This window comes from Choloepus didactylus, chromosome 2, assembly GCF_015220235.1.
Source record: "Choloepus didactylus isolate mChoDid1 chromosome 2, mChoDid1.pri, whole genome shotgun sequence".
Classification (NCBI taxonomy): Eukaryota; Metazoa; Chordata; class Mammalia; order Pilosa; family Megalonychidae; genus Choloepus; species Choloepus didactylus.
Genome location: NC_051308.1, coordinates 187,765,912 through 187,786,464, shown reverse-complemented (window position 1 = coordinate 187,786,464; position 20,553 = coordinate 187,765,912). Strand labels below are relative to the sequence as shown.

Genomic DNA, 20,553 nt, shown 5'->3' with positions numbered 1-20,553 from the left:
CAATATCGCAGAAGGTATTTCTTAAATTTCTGACGAAGATGAGTTACTTTCTTAGGTGATGATATATCAATAGGTTGGTTGATAGGGCTTGTTCTGTGATTTGGCTTAAAGAGCACGAGCTCTGTAAACCGGCAGAGTTGACCAGGGTCAGCACCAGGGTAAGGTCAGCAGGTGCGTAGGGTGTGAAATTTAAGGAGGTGCTCATTCTCAGGGTTATACAAGCACAAGGTCAGCACTTGCACCTCCCTGAGAGTGAGTGCCTCCTTAAATTTTGTGCCCTGGGTGCCTCTTGTCTCACCCTAGACTGGGCCCTGGAACTGAATTAGAGTCAAGGCTCCATCATTTATTGTTGGTATGATCTTGGGGAATTGGTTAGAATTAGGCCTTCTCATAATAGAAGAACCCCAAATAAGAGTGGCTGAATGAAATAGGAGGTTATTTCTCTATTATGTAAAAGTTCCTGGTGATATAGTCATCAAGAAGCAAAAGACCTTCCAGATCACTGTTCTGCCATCCCTAGGGTTGTGTCCTCATAGTCCAAAATGACAGCATCCTTGGTCCAAGATGAAGACATACAGCAGGATGGAGGAAAGTGCATAAACTATGTCAATGTATTACTAATTTTTAAAAAATGAATAAAACTGTAATTATAAAATGCAGCTCAGACTTAAAACCCTAGCAATGCAAAAAATATCTTTTATTTTGACTATGAAATATGATTGACCTGTAATGTGATTTACATATTATTTCTATAACTCCCACTCCAAATTCCCAACCTAAGCCCCATGTTTATCACAAATATCAGGGATTGAGCCAGTCTTGCTGCCTACAGTTGAGAATTATTTCAGAAGGAAACATTGTTGTGGGTCCTCATGAAATTTTCCTGAAGCCCAAACTTTGGGAATGGGAGAGTTATCAGAGTGTGGTGGTAGACATCCGTGGTATTTGCCTGCCCAGAATTTACTCCTTATTCTGGTAGCCACACCCCCATTCTGATTTGAGGGAACTACCAGGTCCACTTACAGTCTTGAGGGAAACTGTCAGTTGAGCTGAGGGTTGGGAGGGGTAGAAATGGAACTCAAGCCAGGCCAATAGCCCCCTTTTCTCCCAGGAATTTCTTTCTTAGACAGAGAGAAAAGGCACAGAAGTATGATTGGTGACCATTCTTTCTGAAAGAGGCATGGAGTTCAGACAAAGTCCCTGAGCTGCTCTGTACCCCATCATTTCTGAAGCCAGATTCTTCAGCTTTGCCTTCAAATCTTTGTGATGCTTTGTATCCTTCCAGTAAACCTCTTTTCCATATATGTTAACTAGAGTCCATTTCTGTCACTTGAAACCAATAATCCTAACTGACAAAATAGTGATTTAATTTTCCTACTTAAAGATTTGGAATTATACAGGTTGGTGTCCTGCCTTATTAACTCTGCCTGTTTCTTCTCCAGCATCTCCCAACTGAAGCCACTTATGCCCCCATCTGCCAGTTTAGACCCCCCATTCCTGAGCCAGTTTCAAAGCAGGATATGAAGAGTCTTGGTCTTCTTTTGGGTGAGACTTAGAATTAAGTCATCTCTCTCATATTTGAGTTTTAATGACTAACACGTCTGGTTTTGCCCTTAAGTCCGAGACCATTGAAGTGATGAGTGAGTTGTAAACACTATCCCAGGGGCCAGGCTGAGGCATTACCTAAAAGGTATCAGGCCAAGGAGGAAAGAGGTCAAAGTGACAAGGAGACTCACAAAAGAAGGGATCTTGCCTTTCTTATTCTTCACTGCATCCTCAGTACTACAAGTTAAGCCTAGCCCATGGTAAATACTCATGAAATACATGCTGAATGAAAGAATGAAGAAGTAGAGGTAAGAAGGGCCGAGATTTATGGTGACAGAAGTCAAGTGAAGCGATGAGATGACATCACAGAGATGGAAAGAGAGGTCAGTGAGTACTAAAGGGGAGTACATGGAGCTGCGAGTACAGAGATGTTAGATTCTTAAAGGAGCCAACCAAGACAGTTATGATGATGATTTTTGGTTTCCCACACCTTCTTTTAAGTTCCCTTCTTTGCTGATTATATCTTTTAACCAAAGTCAATGCCAGAAAGACCCACAGCTGCCACATCCTGTCCCCCTATGCAGCTCCCCATGGTTTGGCTCAGCCACTGAAATGACATTCTATCTTGGTCCCTCTCTGGCGTGCTGACCATTCCCCCTGTCCTAATCTCTAATCCAGAGTATGGGGCTCTCATGCTCTGCCTTGCTTTTCCAAGTCCTTCTCACTAAGACCAGAGAATTGCTCCGTTTTCTTGACAGGTACCTAGATGCAACCACCAAGGCCAATTTTCCTAAATGATGATGTGCTTAATAAAAACAATAATGACAATATCTAACATTTATTGGACACATAGACAGTCAGGTGCTTGGTAAAGCTCTTTACTTTGTAAAGTACTCACCACAGCCCATGAACTGGGTACTACTATTGTGGCATGGACAGCTAGCAGCCTACCAAATATCCATTATCCCATTCTCCCTGTCGACAAATGTTAAAGACTACATTTCTCAGCCTTCCTTGCAACTATGAGTGGCCAAAAGTAATAATAGCTGGGTGAGCTCTTTAAAACTGGTAGAGTGCCTTTTTTTTTTTGTTCTGATCTTTTCCTCCATCTTCTTGCCTGGAATGTGGCTTTGAGAATGGAATCCACATGCAAAGCATGGTGGATTAGAAACACAGAAGGAGCCTGTGCCTCTAATGACTGTGGAGCTGCACACTGCCTCTGTTAGGCATCTTTTAGAGCAGAGGAAATGAATCTCTATGTGTTCCTCATATTTCCCATTCTCCCTGGCAGTCAGGATGGGCCATGTGTCTAATTCTTACCAATGGGCTCTGAGCAGAGATGATGCATGTCACTTTTGAGCTGAGGCAGTGAAGAGCCAGTGTGCCCTCTCCAGTTCTCTCTTCCTTGCCACATTAATGTTGGAAGCCACATGATGAGATGGTAGTGTCACAAGAGAAGGACCCTAGATCCCTGAATCACTGGATGTTGAAGGGCTCACACTGATCTACCTCAAACATTGGGCGAGTGAGAAATTAACTTTTATTTTGCTAAATCACTGAGATTTCAGAGTGTCTTTGTTACCACAGCATAGATTAACTAATCGGACTAAAACATACCATTTTATAGATGAAAAGATTGAGGCTCTTGACAATAAAAGCTTGTCCCAATCAAACGACTACTAAGTAACTGAGTTCATCTGACTCATAAATTCTATGATCTCCACCTCTTTCTTGGTACTGGTTACTGCTTGGCATCCCTGTCCCCACTGGCTCTCCATCATTTGCTTTTATCCAGGTCCTTCCTCCTTTCCCTCTGCATCTTTCTCTTTGGCCTGCATAGACTAAAATGCCATATGTCCAAGTCCTACGTATGACACTATAAATCATAGAATTACTTCTAATGTTGTATTTCTGTCTCGGAATTTATTCTGAGTCTTGGCTGATTGAGTTGGCCAATGCTGAAAATGGCTGCTCAGCATCTGGCTCCTATTTGATTTTTGGCTAACACACAAAATTCAGAATTAATTGTCATAACTAGGATTGTAGTATTTTCTGTTTGCTGAGCACAGTGAAGGAAAAAAGTGAGATGTGACCATAATACTGTATCTGAATCGTTCAGCTTGGTGAGTTGGAACAACTTGTTCATAAGAAAAACTTGTATATTCAACAGATGTTATTATATTCCAGGGGCCATGATAGGTGTTGAGGATGTAAAGAAAACTTTACATCATAGCTCTTACTTTAAGCAGCACCCAGTCCAGTGACCTATATAAACAAATAAAATGCAAAACAGTGTGATGAGCCCTCAGAAAATCAGGATGTATCAGGTACAGTAGTAGCACAAATGGAGACGTGGTCTTTTCCACCTGGAATGATTCCAATTCCCACATGAATGGGTTTTAGTGACATGATTGGAAGAGTTGCTATATATGAATATTGTGCCAAGTGTTTTCCATGAATCAACTCTTCTTCCTGCTTTTATGACTATTATATCTGTTCTGTCGATCAGTAAATAAACTGTTGCTCAGTGAAGGTGAGACGTGCCCAAGGTCACAAACATCTAGGACTTTTGACTCAGTCTGTCCAACCGCAGAACTTCAAAACTTCCCTATATACCAAGCTGGTTCCCCCTGATAATGCAGATGGGTTAATTCCAACAACGTAAGCCCCCATTGTTGCAATATCCAATGAGTTCCCTGAGCCAACCCCTCGCAGCTCCATCTCAGCGTGGGCTTCTTGGAAATTCGGTGCTAGTTCCCAAGGCCTCCCTGCCTGCTGCGCCTTATTCTTCATTCCTGAAATAAGAGCTGTCCTGTAAACAGTTTCTGGTGCTTGCTTCCTGGCCTCCGGCTGGTGGAGCAAGGACGTTTCCAGCACATATGCTTCTCCACTCTGTAAACAATGTGTTTATACTTGGTCCCCTCCAAAGGCGGTCGACGCCCATACTTTTGTCCCAGCCGAATTTGTTGGCTGGGTGTTTCTAATCCTTTACACCCTGTAAAGCAAAGAGCACTAGGTCTGCCCTCTGGTGCCAGCTACTGGAACTGTTTCATGTCCCTGAAGGAGCCCTCTAGAGAGGAATTGCGATATATTTGGTAAGTGGGTGAATCCTGCCACTTCATAAGCAGAGTTTTGTTTTGTTTTTCTTTACGGACTAGAGGGTGATTAATTTGTAAAGAGATTACATAGTAAATAGGTTATTTTACTTTAAAGAGACTAGCGTCTCCTCTCTCTCACTTTCCCCACCCCAATAGTGTGGCATTCCTTCGTCTTCCATTCTTTCTTCCTCCTACAAATACTTATTTTGTCACTGTACAGAGATCAGGGCATGGGGCACACAGCTGAATATCCGAGTAAATGTAGGGTCTGACTGATTTGCTGGTGTGATTAAAAACATTAGTTTTGAGCTCATTACTGTGATTCCACATTGGGCACCAAATCTCATTTAAGATCCACTGAAGAAGTCTTCAAAGGGATACTGTTCTAGGTGTGTGCCTGGCAAGCGAGCCGCCTCTCTGAGTCTTTGCACAGGAATAACCCAAGTTTGGAGACCCAGACCTGTCAGATCAAAGCCAGGCCTGGCCTCCAAACCTCAAAACAAGTCACAACATTGAACCTTACTCATTCATTTTCAAAATATGGTCTGTTCTCTTTGCAAAATGTAGCAAAGCCTCTCAGATTGGCACTGGCTGCAATATTTGATATATTAGGGAGAATCCTGACTCCTTCCAGGTTTCTGCTGGTCTGTTTTAAATCCAAATGCTTGGCTGAGGGTGGTTTTCGGTTATTTTTTCATTTGAAATGGAATTCAAAACAGCAGGGGCACAAAGCCCAGATATGGTTGAGAGAGAAAAGGCAAATGACCCTGGAGTTTCCCAGTCACCCTCCATGTTAAGGAGAAGGCATTAGCATGCACCGTAAACCTACTGTGGGTTAAGGTTCCAGACAGTGGGAGTGATTTTGCTGAGCCACTGAACTTCAACAACATCTCTAACGCTTTTGGTTTTCTTCTTCAGGGGCAGTTTGATGTAGTGATCTTGCTTCTGTCTTGCAGCCCTGGGGTCTTAAGCAATTTCTGTAACTTCTGAGCTTCAGCTTCCTGATCTGGGAACAGGCCTGTGATGGGACTGCTGTGAGGTTTAAACAAGGTAATACAGAAGGCACTTACCACAGAGAGCATCATAAACAGCTAAGCATGATCAGCCCCTTGCAGTCCAGAATCAGAGCTTCTGCTCTAAGAACAAAGTGGTGTGATTGTTGGGAAAAAAAAAATCTGGGTTTTCTTTGCTTTCTGCTGTCTAATCTCTCAGAATGTTGACGACTTGAGGGTTAGGGTACTATATTCAGACATAACAAATGAAGTTGCATACCATCTGGGTCCTTTGCCCCAGTGGCTTCCTCCCCCCAGGTCCCTATAACTGAGAGAACCGTATGTTCTAACCACACTGATCTTGCCTAGCACACGTACTTCCTGCAGGCAGGAATGTTCTCCCTACCCCATTCCCCTAGACTTGATGATTTCCTTCAGCTTCAAGGTCACTTCCTTGGGGAGGCCTTTCCTAATGACCAGGGTGAGTCAAGACCCACCCCAACCCCCGACAGAAGGCCCTGGTAGAGCCTTCATAACCTCACTGCAGTGATACTGCTCATACATCTTCTTGGCAGCACTTTGCAAAATGCTGGGCTTGATAAATAATGGTAATAATCTGTTTAATGTCTCTTTCCTCACTTGACAGCAAACCTCATGCAAACAGAAATTCTGTCTACTTTGCCCATAAATAGTTGATGCCTGACTGAAGGACCCTCTGAGTTCTGCTTCCCTTAGTGCCCACTGTCCCTGGAACACCATCATCCCATTTTTTCTGTCAAACTCCTTCTCTTCCTTTTAAAGATACAATTCAACAATCACCTCCTCAGTGGGGTCATTGTTGAACTCCCTTAGGTTGCGTACCTGTTCCCAAGAGTTTTGGGTTAAATCACGTCCCCCACAAAAACATGTTCAAGTGCTAACCCCTGGGCCTGGGGATGTGAACCCATTTGTAAGTAGCATCGTTGAAGATGTTATTGGTGAAGGTGAGGCCGAACTGAATTAGGGTGAGCCTGACTCCAGTATGACTGGAGTCCATACAGGCAGAGGAAATCTGGACAGCAGTAGTAAGAGGCAGACAGCCATGTGACAGAGGCAGAGACTGAGTTGTGTATTGCTGGTAAGCCACCACCAGAATGCCACAGATGTCAGAAAAAGCATGATCCTGCCGATACCTTGATTTTGGACTTGCGGCCTCCAAAATGTTGAGAAAATAAGTTCCTGATGTTTAAACCAACTAGTCTCTAGCATTTGTTACAGCAGGCCTGACAAACAATATATTGAATGATACCAGTATTTTTTAATTGTGATAACATATAGATAACACAAAATATCCCATTTTAACCATTTTTAAGTGTACACTTCAGTGGAATTAATTACACTCACAATGTTGTGTTACCATCACCTCCATCCATTATCAAACTTTTTTCATGACTTCAAAGAGAAACTATCTATTAAGTAATACTTCCCCACTTTCCCCCTCCTCCGGCTCCTGATAACTTCTAATCTGCTTTCTATCTTTGTCTCTATGAACTTGCTTTTTCTAGATATTTCATATAAGTGGAATCATAAAATATCTGTCCTTTTGTGTCTGATATTTCACTCAATGTGACATCTTCAAGGTTCATCCATGTTGTAGCATGTATCAGAACTTCATTCGTTTTTATGGCTGAATAATATTCTCTTGTAGATACACACCATGTTTTGTTTATCCATTCCTCTGTTGATGGGCACCTGGATTGCTTCCACTTATGCTATTATGAATAATGCTGCTGTGAATGTTCGTGCACAAGCATCTGTTTGAGTCCCTGTTTTCAATTCTCTTGGGTACATACCTAGAAGTAGAATTGCTGGGTCGTATGGTAATTCTGTGTTTAACTTCTTGAAGAACTGCCAAACTGCTTTCCACAGCAGCTGCACCATTTTACAATCCCACCAACAATGTATGAGGGTTCCAATTTCTCTGCATACTCACCAATGCTTGTTATTTTTTATTTTTACAAAGGGTATTCATTCTAGTGGGTGTGAAATGGTATCTCATGGTGATTTTGATTTGCATTTCCCTGATGACTAATGATGTTGTGCATCTTTTCATGTGTTTATCGGCTATTCACATATCTTCTTTGGAAGTCCTTCGCCTATCTTTTAATTGGGTGATTGTCTTTTTATTGTTGGGTTGTAGCAGTTCTTTATATATTCTGCATATTAAATCCTTATAAGATATATGATTTGCAACTGTTTTCTCCCATTCTGTAGGATGTGTTTTCATTTTCCTGATAATGTCCTTTGATGCACAAATGCCACCAGCTTTTGATAGAGGGATCAATGTGTTATATAGTATTTCATTTCCAGTGCTTATTGGGTACCTGGCACAGAAGAGGCATTCAGTAAACATTGGGTGAATAAATAGAGTAACACTGACTTTGAGAGAGTGATGATAATTCAATGCTATGTTAGCATCCTAAGGTGGAAAGACTTCAAGACTATTTATGCCGAGAATTGATCACCATTTTTCTCCTAGAGATGTTGTAAGCCACATAGTAGACACTCACCAAACTCTCCTATATTTCATACTTTGCCACACTAGATTTATCATTCATTTCTTATGCTTGTAAACAGTTCTCATTACTAGGATTTTTCAGAGACCTTTCTTACATCTTGGATCCCAGGTATAAGGAGCTCTGATTCTTTATAGAGAGGAAAAGAACATTTCATCATACATTGGATTCTCCTCAGAATTCAGTCATGATCGCAGTCCATCTCATTTTCTCTTCCACATGTACTACATCAGCACTTGAATTGAGGAGATATGCATGCAGATACTGATGCACTTAAGTGAGCAGGTGAAAGGAAGAAAACATGGACTGGAGGTAGGAGTACTTGATGGGCTTCTTGACATCTCAAAGTCTTGCCTGGAGAATATTTAACTCTATTTTAATATTCCTGGATGAGTCAGTTTTACAATGAACATCACAACAACTAATATTAATAAGGAACTTTAGCTTTTAGACAGTATTAAAAATGCATTAGATCATTTAATTCAACCTCCTTGAGTATTTTCCATCCAGAGCAGTATGTTCTTGAGGATGTGTGCCTCATTAGAAAAGATCAAAGTTGTGGATCATGAATTCTGACCTGGTTTTTTAGAGGTAGTAGATGTCCTCCTACCCTGGTCTGTAAAGTCTGATAATAATAAAATCAGGAATCACAAAATGGATGTACTCTGGTACATCTGGTCTGACACCCGATCCCCCTTCCCCAGCATCTACTCCCTCCTACCTCCTGATTTTCCTTTGAACAGCTCCTCTCCTGCTTTCTGGCCGTGTGGTTCTATTGGGCCCCCAAACCCTGGTTTCAGAGGTGAGCACTCCACTTATACCTAAGCCATTCAGCATTTCTCATCCCTCCCCTCAGTCACAGTGAGAGGTTCAAAGAAGGTTCTGGGACCCAATCAGAACTAATGAAACACAATTAGACTCTTTTTGGGGGAGATTCTGGGCAAGTGCTCTTTCCTCTGGACTTAAACCTGGGAAAATGTGAGGGACTGCTGTAGTCATCTTACTTACTCATACAGAAAAAGAACCAGGAGCAACTGACACTACCACATGGAGACTAAGGATGAAACTAACACTTTCCATAGCAAGCTGAGAGATGGAGAGGAATCAAAGCTCATGATATCATTTGAACCTTGGATCTAGCCAGGCCTAAAGCTAGATCTACTGATGACTTCCCAATTATGCTTAACTAAGTTTTCTGTCACTTGCAACCAGAGAATCTGATGTATTTATGATTTGCCAGGACTAGGCTAAGCACTTTTACATGTGTTGGCGTATTTAATCTTTAAAACAATGCTATATGGTATGTGAATATATCTCAACAAAAATGAATTTAAAAAATAAAAGAGACAAAGAAAAAAAAAAAAAAAAGGAAGTAGATTAATAGTTGCCTAGGGCTGAGGGGGATGAGGGAATTGGGGGTGATGACTAATGGGTATGGCATTTCATTTTGGGGTGTTGAAAATGATTGTGGTGATGGTTGCACACCTCTGTGAATACACTAAAAGCTATTGCATTGTTCACTTTAAATGGGTGAATTGTGTCATGTATGAATTACATCTCAATAAAGCTGTTTTAAAAGAAAGAAAAAAAATAAAAATAAAACAATGCTATAGGGGTGAACATTATTATCTCAGTTTCATAGCTAATGAAACTGAGACTTAAAGAAGTGAAATGTTTTCCCACACACAGATAGGAGCTGTTAAGAGTTGGGATTAGAGTTCAGAACTCAGGCTTTAGCCACTGTACTGTTTCCTGGGTATGGGAACATGGTTGGAGAGGGGTAGCAGATTTCATTCTCAGACTTCCATACCCTCTCAGGCTCTTCGCCATCCATTGCTGTCCCTCTCTTCCCCAACACTCCTGTCTCATTCCTTTGTTTGGCTTCTCCCATCTCTTCTCCACATACGCCTTTACCTCGAGACTCCACGGAGGTAAACGTTAGCCCCTCCACCCAGCAAGCTCAGGGAGCCCAGTTTTAGTCATTCCATTGCCCAGGGCAGGGGCTGGCTGAGATGACTCCTGCATGGTCCTTCTGGCCACCTTGCTGTAGAAGTCACAGCCCCAGTTTGGATGCTGTTGATGGCTTCTTCCTTTTCTGGAACAGACCCATTTTCAGAGGCTTCTTTGATAGCACTCGGGGCAACCCAGGCTGATAGGCACCCTGCTTGGATAAGGTATTGCACTGCCTGGGCATTTGTGTGCAGCTGGGTCTGTTTGAAATCCTGCCTTTCTCTGACTTCACTTCCTGAGTGTGCTGACAGGCATCTGAGCCAAGCCAAACAGGTCCACAATGCCATGCCTGCAGAGTATTCCCCTGTGAGTGCAGCTGGGGAAACAAAACTTCTTTCCAGCCCGCAGAGAGGACCTGCCAGCCCTTATATGACCAAGAAGCAGGCCCCTTGAGACCTCGTTGAATCTTAATGGGAAATGTTTTTATTTCAGCTAGGGTAGTGTGTGTGTGTGTGTGTGTCTGTGTGTACAGGGGTGCGAGTTCCTGATCATTTTTTTTTAATTAACAAGTCTACAAGAAAAATTGCTAATTATTGCTTGCCTGTTATATACATGTGCTTTACAAATAAGATCCTCCTGACAACCTTCCAAAGTAGCCATAGTTGGACTCATTTTACAAAGTGGGGAATCGAGGCTTAACAATATTAAGAGATTCACTTTGTGTTTCCCAGCTGCAAGCAGCAGAGCCGGGATTTAACCCAGGGATGATTGACTCCAAGATCAATGCAGCAGCTCTACCTCATAATATGTTGATTCTTTGTGTGATCAGAAAGGAGGAGTGGAAAGGGTTGAGGCTCTGTTCTCTTCCTAGCTCTGTGAGGTTGGGCAAGAACCTCAGTTTTCTGATACACAAAATGGAATGCTGACAGTGCCTGAATGGCAGGGAGGTTGTGAGACCAACAGAAATATTAATTTATTTAACTAAATATAACTTTATGTGACAGTACTATTCAGGGGCAAGGCCAAGTGTAGGCAAAGCAAGCTCTTTAGAGTTAGAAACACCTGGGCTCAGCTCAGGTTTCCACCGGCCACTTATTCCATGAACTTGCAAGGTTTGAAGCACCATTTCTCATTTATAAAATATAACCTTAACATTTGTCTCACAAGTCCTAGCACAGTGTTGCTACCTAATAGAAGCTTAGTAAATTGTATCTAGTATGAATATCATACAGGTGTCAGTTTATTGAACTTGTGGCAGGAATTATTGGTTCCTACTGGATCAGTTAGTATAGGCCAAAAAATGCTACAATAACAAGCAACCCTTAAATATCAGTGTCTTAAAATGGCAAAGCTTAATTCTTGCTAATTCATGCTAATTCTATTCTAGACATGCTGGGGGAGACGATTGGGCTATAAGCTATATCACTGTCATTTAGGGACCCAGGTTGATGGACACGCCATGTTTGTGCTTCCACAATTGACCAGGCAGGGAAAAGGGAACACGTTGACTATTGTACTAGCACTTGTAGCTTTTTCCTGGATATATGTCACTGCTAATCACATTTTATTGGCTGACACAAGTCACAAGTCCGCACCCAATTTCAAGGAGGCAGGGAAGTACAACCTTACCTAGTGTTCAGGAGGAGAACTAGAAACACTTAGTGTAGAGCTCTAATGACTACTTCATCAACCCAAGGACTATTTTTCCTCACCAGTTCTTTTTTTCTATCAAAATCCTGATTTTTATTTATTTTTAAAATTGATTTTCAGTATTCACTCTCCCATGTGCTTAGAAAAAGGTGGTTCCAAGGGGTGAATCATAACTGTAGGCAAAACATAGTGGTCTCATTCCTTTGGCCAGTAATGAGTTTAGATAAAGGCATGTGACCTGCTCCCGGTCAATGGAACCCAAAGGTGAGTCTACTGGAGCGGAGGTGGGAACTTCTAGGAAAGGTTTCTGTTGCTAATAAAAAGAGAAAAATATAAACAAACACCCTGTATTGCAGGCAATTATTGTATTTACCTGATGCCAGCAACAGCTGCAGCCATCTTGAGCCCATACAGGGAGCTTCCCTGACATACCAAGAAAGGTAAAATGAAAAGATGGAAAGAAACTGGGACTTTGATGATGATGTTATTAAGCCACTACATTAGCCATCCCTGGGCCTGTTTTATGTGGTCAACCCTGGGATGATTGCTTAAATTGCACCTTCTGTTACTGGCCCCTGTAAGTTTCCTAATTGATGGATGATCAATTATGTAACAGCCCGGAGCCTGCCCACCTTCTTCCAAAATTTGAGATAAGGTCAGGCAAAGTGTCCCCTCTAAGGAGGAAGTGAGGATGAACCAATACATCCTGGAAGAGATTAGCAATCAGACATTCCTGAGGAGTTTTGGGAAATGCCAAAATTCTGTCCAGTGAGTATCTACAACCAAAGGCAACAACTTAATGATTTGGTAGTAAATTTCCTGAGGCAATAAGTAGGCAACCATCCAGCAATGTTTTATAGAGGGTGTATGTGAAGAAGTTTGGGTAGCAAGGAATTGTCAGAGATTCTCAGCACACTCTTCTGGTACCTCCAGAGAGGGAGAGTTTGAAGCAGGGCAAGGAGAGTTCATTAGATGTTGCTACAGCGTGGATGATATATCCTGAGAGACTATCCAATTACTTTTGCTCAGATGCTGTGCACATCAAAGAACCTTCTGATAACTAATTCAGTTCTCCAGGGTCCCTGATACAGAAGTAGGGGGGTGAACTGGGTAAAGAATCCAAGATCACCAGGGCATGGGGGTTCCTGGAAGAATAGAGGAAAGAGTATGGTTCTTGATGGCTGAGGACTTAATCTTGGTCCCACCAGTTACTGGATGAGTGGCCCTGAGAAGGACACTTGAAATTCACTGAGAGTCTTGGCTTCTGCTCTGATGAAGCACAGCTACTATGAGTACTCCAAGAGTACTCATGAAAAAAAAGTGAAGATAAAATGAGACAGAAGAGGTGAAATTACTTTGTAAACTATAAGAATATGAATTGGTGGGTACAAAATCTTGTTGCCGTTTCTTAAATTCTAGGACACACTGAAGTCTTTCCTCAGTTAGGGTTTTCTCTCATGCTGACCTCTGCCTGGAATTCTCTACCGCGACTCTTCTGCTTTTCACCTGATGAACTCTTAGTCATCTCCTAAGTCTCAGCTCAATTTAAATTTTTATTCTCTTTGGTAGTGCCTGATTCTTCTCCATTGCGTATGTCAAAATGTACAATCATATATTTATTGGTGTGTTTCCTCATTAAATATCTCTCTTACTAGGTTATAAACCCCATGAGGGCAGGAATTCTGTCAATTTTGCTCTCCAGTGTGTTCCTGGTGCCTGGAACAAAGTAGGAATCCAATATTACTTGTCAGATAAAATGAGTGTTGTATAAGTGCAAGGAGTTATAGTCAATTCCCCCAACATACATAAAAACATCGGCCTCTTTGTTTATACATCAAAAGTTTGTATGGTTTGGGTCAATTGGTCCCACTGAGCTTAATCAATTCTTGGTGACTAGATAAAATCAGGTTTGGGTCCTGCAGAGATGAGGACCAATTGGCATGGTGCTGAAACAATTGAGCACTGTCACCCTAGGAAGCTTAGGTAGTACAGGCCTCTTTCTTTGACATCTGTTTATTTGAGCAGGTGGGCTCTGGGCTATTTTGTAAGTCGACTTTCCTTCAGGATGTCAAATTGACCCAGTATGGAACAAGTAGTGTAGGTGAAAAGTGAACTTCCCAATGTCATACCTCAGGTCTAACTTCTCAGAAAGTTGCTCAAGAAGAAATGTGGAATAGATGTGGCTTGGACAATGCTATCTTCTTCCCATTTTTCTCCCAGTTCTGGGATTACTGGAAATGCCACAGGCATTCTAAATTAAACCAAACACCGCTCTCACTATATTATATCCCTTACTCAGCCTTTTCCCCACAAATCCATCATCCAAACTGCTGCCAAAGTGAATCTTTCTTCAGTTCAGAGCTGTCCATGTCTGCTCTGCCTCAAATCCTTCTATGGTTCTCCATCACCTGCAGGATAACAACCAAGGGCTTAGCATGAGTTCCTTCACAACCTGACTCTTATTAAACTTTCCTGCTTCATCTCCCTTCACTTTCTACTCACACCTTAATTCCCAGCTACTCCAAGCAGCTTACAAGCTCCTAAACACACCATGCTTTCTCATGCCTCTGTGCCTTCCACTTTTTCTGTCACTGGATCAGCTCAAATACCACCTCTCTCATGAAGTCTTTTCTGTTAATGGTTCCAACTCCCCCCATCTGGCACCGTTTCTTATAGAGCATATCTGCAAGCATTAGAATAGTTTCTGCTCCATCTCCACACTTCTTCCCACCAGAATATGAGTATGTTGAGAACAGGTATTGTATTTTGCTCATCATGGAATCCCTGTGGCCTAGTATAGGGTCTCAAAAAGACTCAGGCCCAGGGGAATGTTCTTCTTTGGGGTGTCTATGGGAAGCCAGTAGTCCAAAACTAAGGGCTAGGTTCCAGAATTAGGATGGGATATTTTCACTTTATGGGGCATCCCTAACTTCTAACCCTCTTACCCTTTTCTATGAGATTTTTTTTGACCTATGTAGAGGTAGGTGGTAGAGGAAGGGGACAGAGCAGACTAGAAGGCATTGTCTTTTTCCTTGATCCATCTGATGCAGAGCTTCTCTAACAATACAAGAACATAGAGAACAGATGGGTTAGCATGATCAAGCAAATATTGGGTACTAACTTCTGGACCCTTGAAATACATATAACTTATAAACCAAAAGTCCCCTATATCACTACTAATGAAGTCAGTTGTTTTTAGTAAAGCCACATCTGGAACTATTTTTTTGCGTGCGTCTGCTAATGACCCACATATTATCTTTCCCCATCTCCATCTTCTAAGCCTAATATTTCAGGCAGACCAGTTTTATGTAAGAAGATGCCCACTTGCATTTTGTGGCTGGAAGTATGAAGGTGCTAACTAGGCTTTATAACTTGGTGATTGGCAAGTTTGACTTTTCTGGGAGGTCTTTGATTCATCTGGAGTTGTGCACTTGGGAATGGATTTCACTAGAATTCCATGAATTTCACTAGAATAATGGGATTCAGAATTAATTCAAAGATAGATATGTTTCTGATAGTGGGTGTGTAGCCATTCAATTCAGGGTGTATTAACCTTTTTTGAGTCATGGAAATCTATGAAAACCAGATAAAAGCAACTTTCCCCAGGAAAGTACAAACACATGCACACACACACACACACACACACACAATTTTGTAGGTAATTTCGTTGAATTCATGAATACTCTTTCCCAATGGACACTCAGGGTTAAGAATCTCTTTTCAAATTATTTACTAAATACAGTTAAAATAAGAGAAATGAAGAATGGAATAATGGCTTTATGAGCCACTAGCTTCATCCTCTTCAACTATTAGTGTCACCCAAAGAATAACTCATTTAAGGCCCATAATAAAATTAACCTTTGAGTGTCTACAAGTAATTAGCTGATTTTCTGTCTCGAAAGTTTACAGGAGGCCATCAGTTAATTACTTCTACCACAATTATTTTTTCCACCAATTTTGGTTAGTATGGGACAAGCATTTGGAATGTTAGTTGAAACAACCAAGTGTGGAGAAAAGGCTGAGTTTCAGAACTTTTTTTTTTTTCTTAAACACAGGAGTCTAAAGCAAACTGGGAGTGGTGTGGCTTTTCTGTGCTGCAGTGTTGTCTGGGCTTTGTCTACCTTTGCAGGTAATTAATTCCCCAGCCTGCTTATTTTTTCTAGTTGGCTCTTGTTTAGCTTCCACAGAGCCCCACCCCAAAGTGCTTTATTGTCCCTCTGCTGACTATTCCTACATATGGTCAAAATCAACTCACCTTCCGGGTTGCTGACATCGCAAATTCACTGTTTGGCAAACTGGGCTCTGCTCCCAGTAACCCTTTGTTAAAAGTGTTATTACAACGGAGTGTATCTAATAACTAAAAACCCTGGCCAATCTCTTCCACTTCTAGATACACTCCTCAGGAGAAACTCTTCGTCTATTTCGATTTGCAGCCACAGGCAGGATTATTAGTGCTCCCAGACCTGTTGGGTACTAGAGCACTGCTAATGAGCAAACAGCCCTGCCTCAATTAGTGGTTTATGAAATATTCCTGGATATCAAATTGCTTCTGCTGCTTGATATTCACACTGGCTCTTGGGAAGAAAAGCAACCAAGCAAAAATTGTTCCCTTGTTGAGTACTGCCTTGTTGTTCTCCTAAGTTATATCTGTAGACAGAATATAAGTTTGCCATTTCCCCAGAGCTGGGGTTTGCTTTTCACATGTAATCAGTGTTGGTGTTCCTGTTCTCTCACTAATCTTTTCCATAGCATCTAGATTACCATCTTTTGAGACTGGCTCTATAATACTTATTTAAACAAGGGTGATTATTTTAGAAACAAGTTAAGAAATAAATTCTTGAAGGATCCAAAATGGTAAACTGCTATGCTGGTAATTTTCCTAGGCATAAGTGTTTATTTCAGGCAGAGATAGACAGAGATACAGACAGATTTAGATTTTCTTCTGTAGTATTACTACTTAAAAGAATTAATGAAATTGGGAGGATGTTTCATCCAGGTAAATGGCGATTGCAACTTCTGGTTTGATTCTTCCTAAATAATTTGCTTCTTAATGATCAAGCAACTTCAGATAGCAGTAATGTTAACCCCAGCAACTGAAAAGAAAAGGTTCAGTATATAGCTTGGGGAGAAAAAGTAGTAAAGGGAAAGGAATTCAAAATATGTTATTGGTATCCAAATATATTTATTGTGACAAGAATGCTGTTATAAATCTTCATAAGCAAAGACCATCTTTTTAATCTAGGAATTATTAAAGTGAAGATTCCAAATGGGGAGGATACCTCTTTTGTATTATCTGTCACCAGTTCCTGCTTTGAGAATAAGCATCTATTGTTAAAATTTCTACCAACATTATAAGTGGTCACAGCACATGCCACTTGATACAATCCCAAACTTTAAGGCACCCTGAAAGACCACACTATCCTTTGGTAAGCAATTCTACATACAGAGTTGGTGGGGGGGCAGGGAGGGAAGGAAGAATATAACTTGAGGACAGCATCAGCTACTTTCTAAAGTCCAATAGTTTTTACTGCTTGATAGTAAAAAGCTCTGAAAGATTGACACCCTTAACTCTTTCCACTCCACTCATTGTTAATCTACAGATAATGCAGAAAAGAGGTGGAGGATACTTTTTCAATATTTTATTGCATTTTCTTAAATATCCTTTCTGGAATTTTCAGAAACAAAACATAAAAAAATTATATATTTTATTACAAATGGTAAACTCAGAGTGCTCCAAATCTCTTATTTACAAACAGCAATGGGCAGGACACCCAAACAAACAAACATGAAATAACTTACAAATGCATGAAGCTGTTTATTGACAGTAATCAGCTTTCATCAAATTAAAAAATATATATATGTACATACACAGTTAACGAAGGCAGGCCAGAAAGAGTTCATCTGTAGGCTCAGCCTCCCTCTCACAAACCACCCTCCCGCCTCCCCTCCCCACCCCACCCCCCTGCCCCCCCCTTTGTGTTCTTAAGGAGTACTACAGAAGCAATCTACAGTCTCTATTGAAATTTGTAATCCCTCCCCCTCCCCTCCCCCCTTTTAATACTGAATGAGATCGAATGTTAGGTCCATGCAGTTCTTGGTCAATGTTAAACAAAAGTTGAACGTTCAGTTCGCGCGGGGACAGCCCATCCGCAAAGCTGGGCAGCCCGCAGGCGGCTGCTCCCTGGCTCCACACCAAGGGAGAGAGCGCCAAGTCCTTCCCACTCGTGCACACTGGGGGCGCCGTCAGGACGCAACCCAGTCCAAATTGGATACCCCTGGCTTTAGTCCTCGGACACTTCTTTTCTCTCTCTCTCGCGCGCGCGCGCAACTTGTCAAGTTCTCAAGTCCGTCTCTCCGTGTCATTTTTTTTCCTCCGTTTCCCCTCAACCCCCGACAGTCTCTCCTCAAAACGTTTGCAACTGTTGAGTTAGCATGAGTTGGCACCCACTGTTAACGTGGTTCATGACTTTCTGTTTAAGCTGTGCCACCTGTTCCCTGAGCATGTTCGCCGTGGACGCCAGCTCCGAGTTCTGCGCTTTCAAGGTTTTCACTTTTTCCTCCAGCCGGGCGATCCTCTCCAACTTCCTTTTCCGGCACTTGGAGGCAGCGATTCGGTTCCTCATGCGCTTCCTCTCCGCCTTGATCCGCTCCTGTGACTCCATGTCGATGGGGGACAGTGGCGGCGTTTCCCCGGGCATCTCGGGGACCGTCTGCGGCTCCTCCTTCAGGGCCTGCAGCCGCGGGTGCTGCACGGGGATCGGCTGGGGCAGGTGGTGCGGCGGCTGCGGTGGCTGCTGCTGCTGGGGCTGGGCGGGAAAGGCCAGGCCGCCGGCGCCGTAGGAGGGCGCCCCGCCGCCGCTGCTCATCGCGCCCGGGTTGAAGTTGCTGAGGTTGGCGTAGACCGGCGGCTCGCTGTGCAGGCTGGCGCTGAAGCCGCCGCTGCCACTGCCGCCCGCCACGGAAGCCACCGCCGGGGCCACCATGCCCGCCCCGCTGACCGGCTGCGCCGCGGACGTGACGCTGGGCAGAGTGTTCTGGCTGTGCAGCTCGGCCAGGGCGCGCACGAAGCCCTCGGCAAAGCCCTCCTGCTCGTCCGTCACGTTTTTGGGGCACAGGAACTGGGTGGGGGTTGGCGTGGTGGTGATGTGCCCATTGCTGGACTGGATTATCAGACGCTCCAGCTCGGGCGACGCCAGCTTGAGCAGCCCCACGTCGGGCGAGGTGAGGAGGTCCGAGTTCTTAGCGCGGAGGTGCGGCTTCAGGCTGCCCACCGGATCGGCCAGGTTCAGGGTCATGCTCTGTTTCAGGATCTTGGGGTTACTGTAGCCGTAGGCGCCGCTCTCAGACTGGAGGAACGAGGCGTTGAGGGCATCGTCGTAGAAGGTCGTTTCCATCTTTGCAGTCATAGAACAGTCCGTCACTTCAAGTGGGGTTAGTTTGGGCTGCGCGCAGAAGTTCTGGGGCCGCAACAGCGCGCGGACAAGCGGGGAACACCCGAGCCTCCCCGGGCCTTTGGTAAGGAAAGTTTCTCTAAGAGCACGCGCACCCACGGGCTGTCCTCCCCTTGGCTCCTCACCGGCTTGCTCCAGGGAACGCAGGGTTAAGATGCCGTCTGCACTCTTTCTTATTTGTCCGTTCGCGCGCTCTGCACAGCTTTGAAAAGTCGCGGTCACTCACTGAGCGCTTGTCTGGCTCAAAGGTTCCTCGGATCCCGCAGATGACCTGGCTTCCTGGGAACAGCGGCTTCCCCGGTGGCTCTGGTCAGCTCGGACCCCACCGTGGCTGGCCGGCGACGGCCTCGGACGCCCGGACTCCAACGACTGTCCCCTCCTCCGCTACAAGGGGGAGGGGGTCCGCTCGGCAGCCGCTGCTCGCGCTTGCCCAAGTTCAGCAACCGGTGTGAGCAAAGCTGGGCGCACGTCCCTCCTCTCTTTCCTCTCTCCGCCGCTGCCTTCTTTACCGCCGCTGTGGCAGCTTAAGGCGGAGGAAAGGTTTGCAAAAGTTGTCTCTGGGACCAGGGGCCACTTGTCCCCTCTCCTCTCCCGGCCAGGAAAGTTCTTTGCCGCTGCAGCCGCTCGCTGGACTTCCCCTGGCGGGCAGGTGGGCAGTCGTCTCTCTCCGCGGCTGTCAGTGCCCGGGCAGTGGGGCTCTCCTCCCGGGGGCGGCTGGAGAAGGGGCTCTCCCGGTGCTCCCCAAAACACCAGCCCGAAGCCACAGGCTCTAGCTCTAGGCAGTTGGTGAGGAAATGGAAAAGAAAACAAGATGTGCAGGTCGTTCTCCACTAGCGTTCTGACTGACGGACTGCGTCTATCTGTCTGTCTCCCTGAGGCGGCGCACCTCCACTCCCGCCTCGCAGCTTCAGCCACACTCAGTGCAACTCTGAGCCCTTATCCAGCTCGGAGCTCAACACTTATCTGCTACCAGTCAACCCCTAAAAATAGCCCATGATGTCACCCCGAGGCCTTCCCATTGGCTTGCGTCGCTCTCTGGGGGGCGGGCCCGCCCGTCGCTATGGAGACCCCACCCTAGAAGATTCTTCTCTGGGCTCGCGGAGGCTCACGGGATGAGGTAATGCTCCGCTGCCCTCCTACAGTTGGGCCCTTCTTTCTCCTCCTCTCCCCTTCCCCCTCCCGCGCGTTCTGGCTTCTCTCTTCCCCCTCCTCTCTCCGGCCTGTCTTTCCCGGCCGGCCCAGTGCATTGTGGGCTGACGTCTTGGGGTTTGACTGTCCAGTGACGGCGGCGGCCGCGAGCGGGAGGACGGGA

General features: G+C 44.2%; 1 protein-coding gene across 1 annotated transcript; it reads right to left on the bottom strand.

Annotated features, from left to right (window-relative positions):
- Positions 1 to 17,822: 17,822 nt before the first annotated feature.
- JUN (Jun proto-oncogene, AP-1 transcription factor subunit) lies at positions 17,823 to 20,193 on the bottom strand. The gene has a single exon (XM_037827093.1). The coding sequence runs from the start codon at positions 19,194 to 19,196 to the stop codon at positions 18,195 to 18,197; it is 1,002 nt and encodes a 333-aa protein (XP_037683021.1). The 5' UTR covers positions 19,197 to 20,193; the 3' UTR covers positions 17,823 to 18,194.
- Between the last annotated feature and the right edge of the window lie 360 nt (positions 20,194 to 20,553).

What these genes read in the sequence shown, in the direction of transcription:
- JUN (XM_037827093.1), bottom strand. Translation starts at nt 19,196, where the DNA reads ATGACTGCAAAGATGGAAACGACCTTCTACGACGATGCCCTCAACGCC.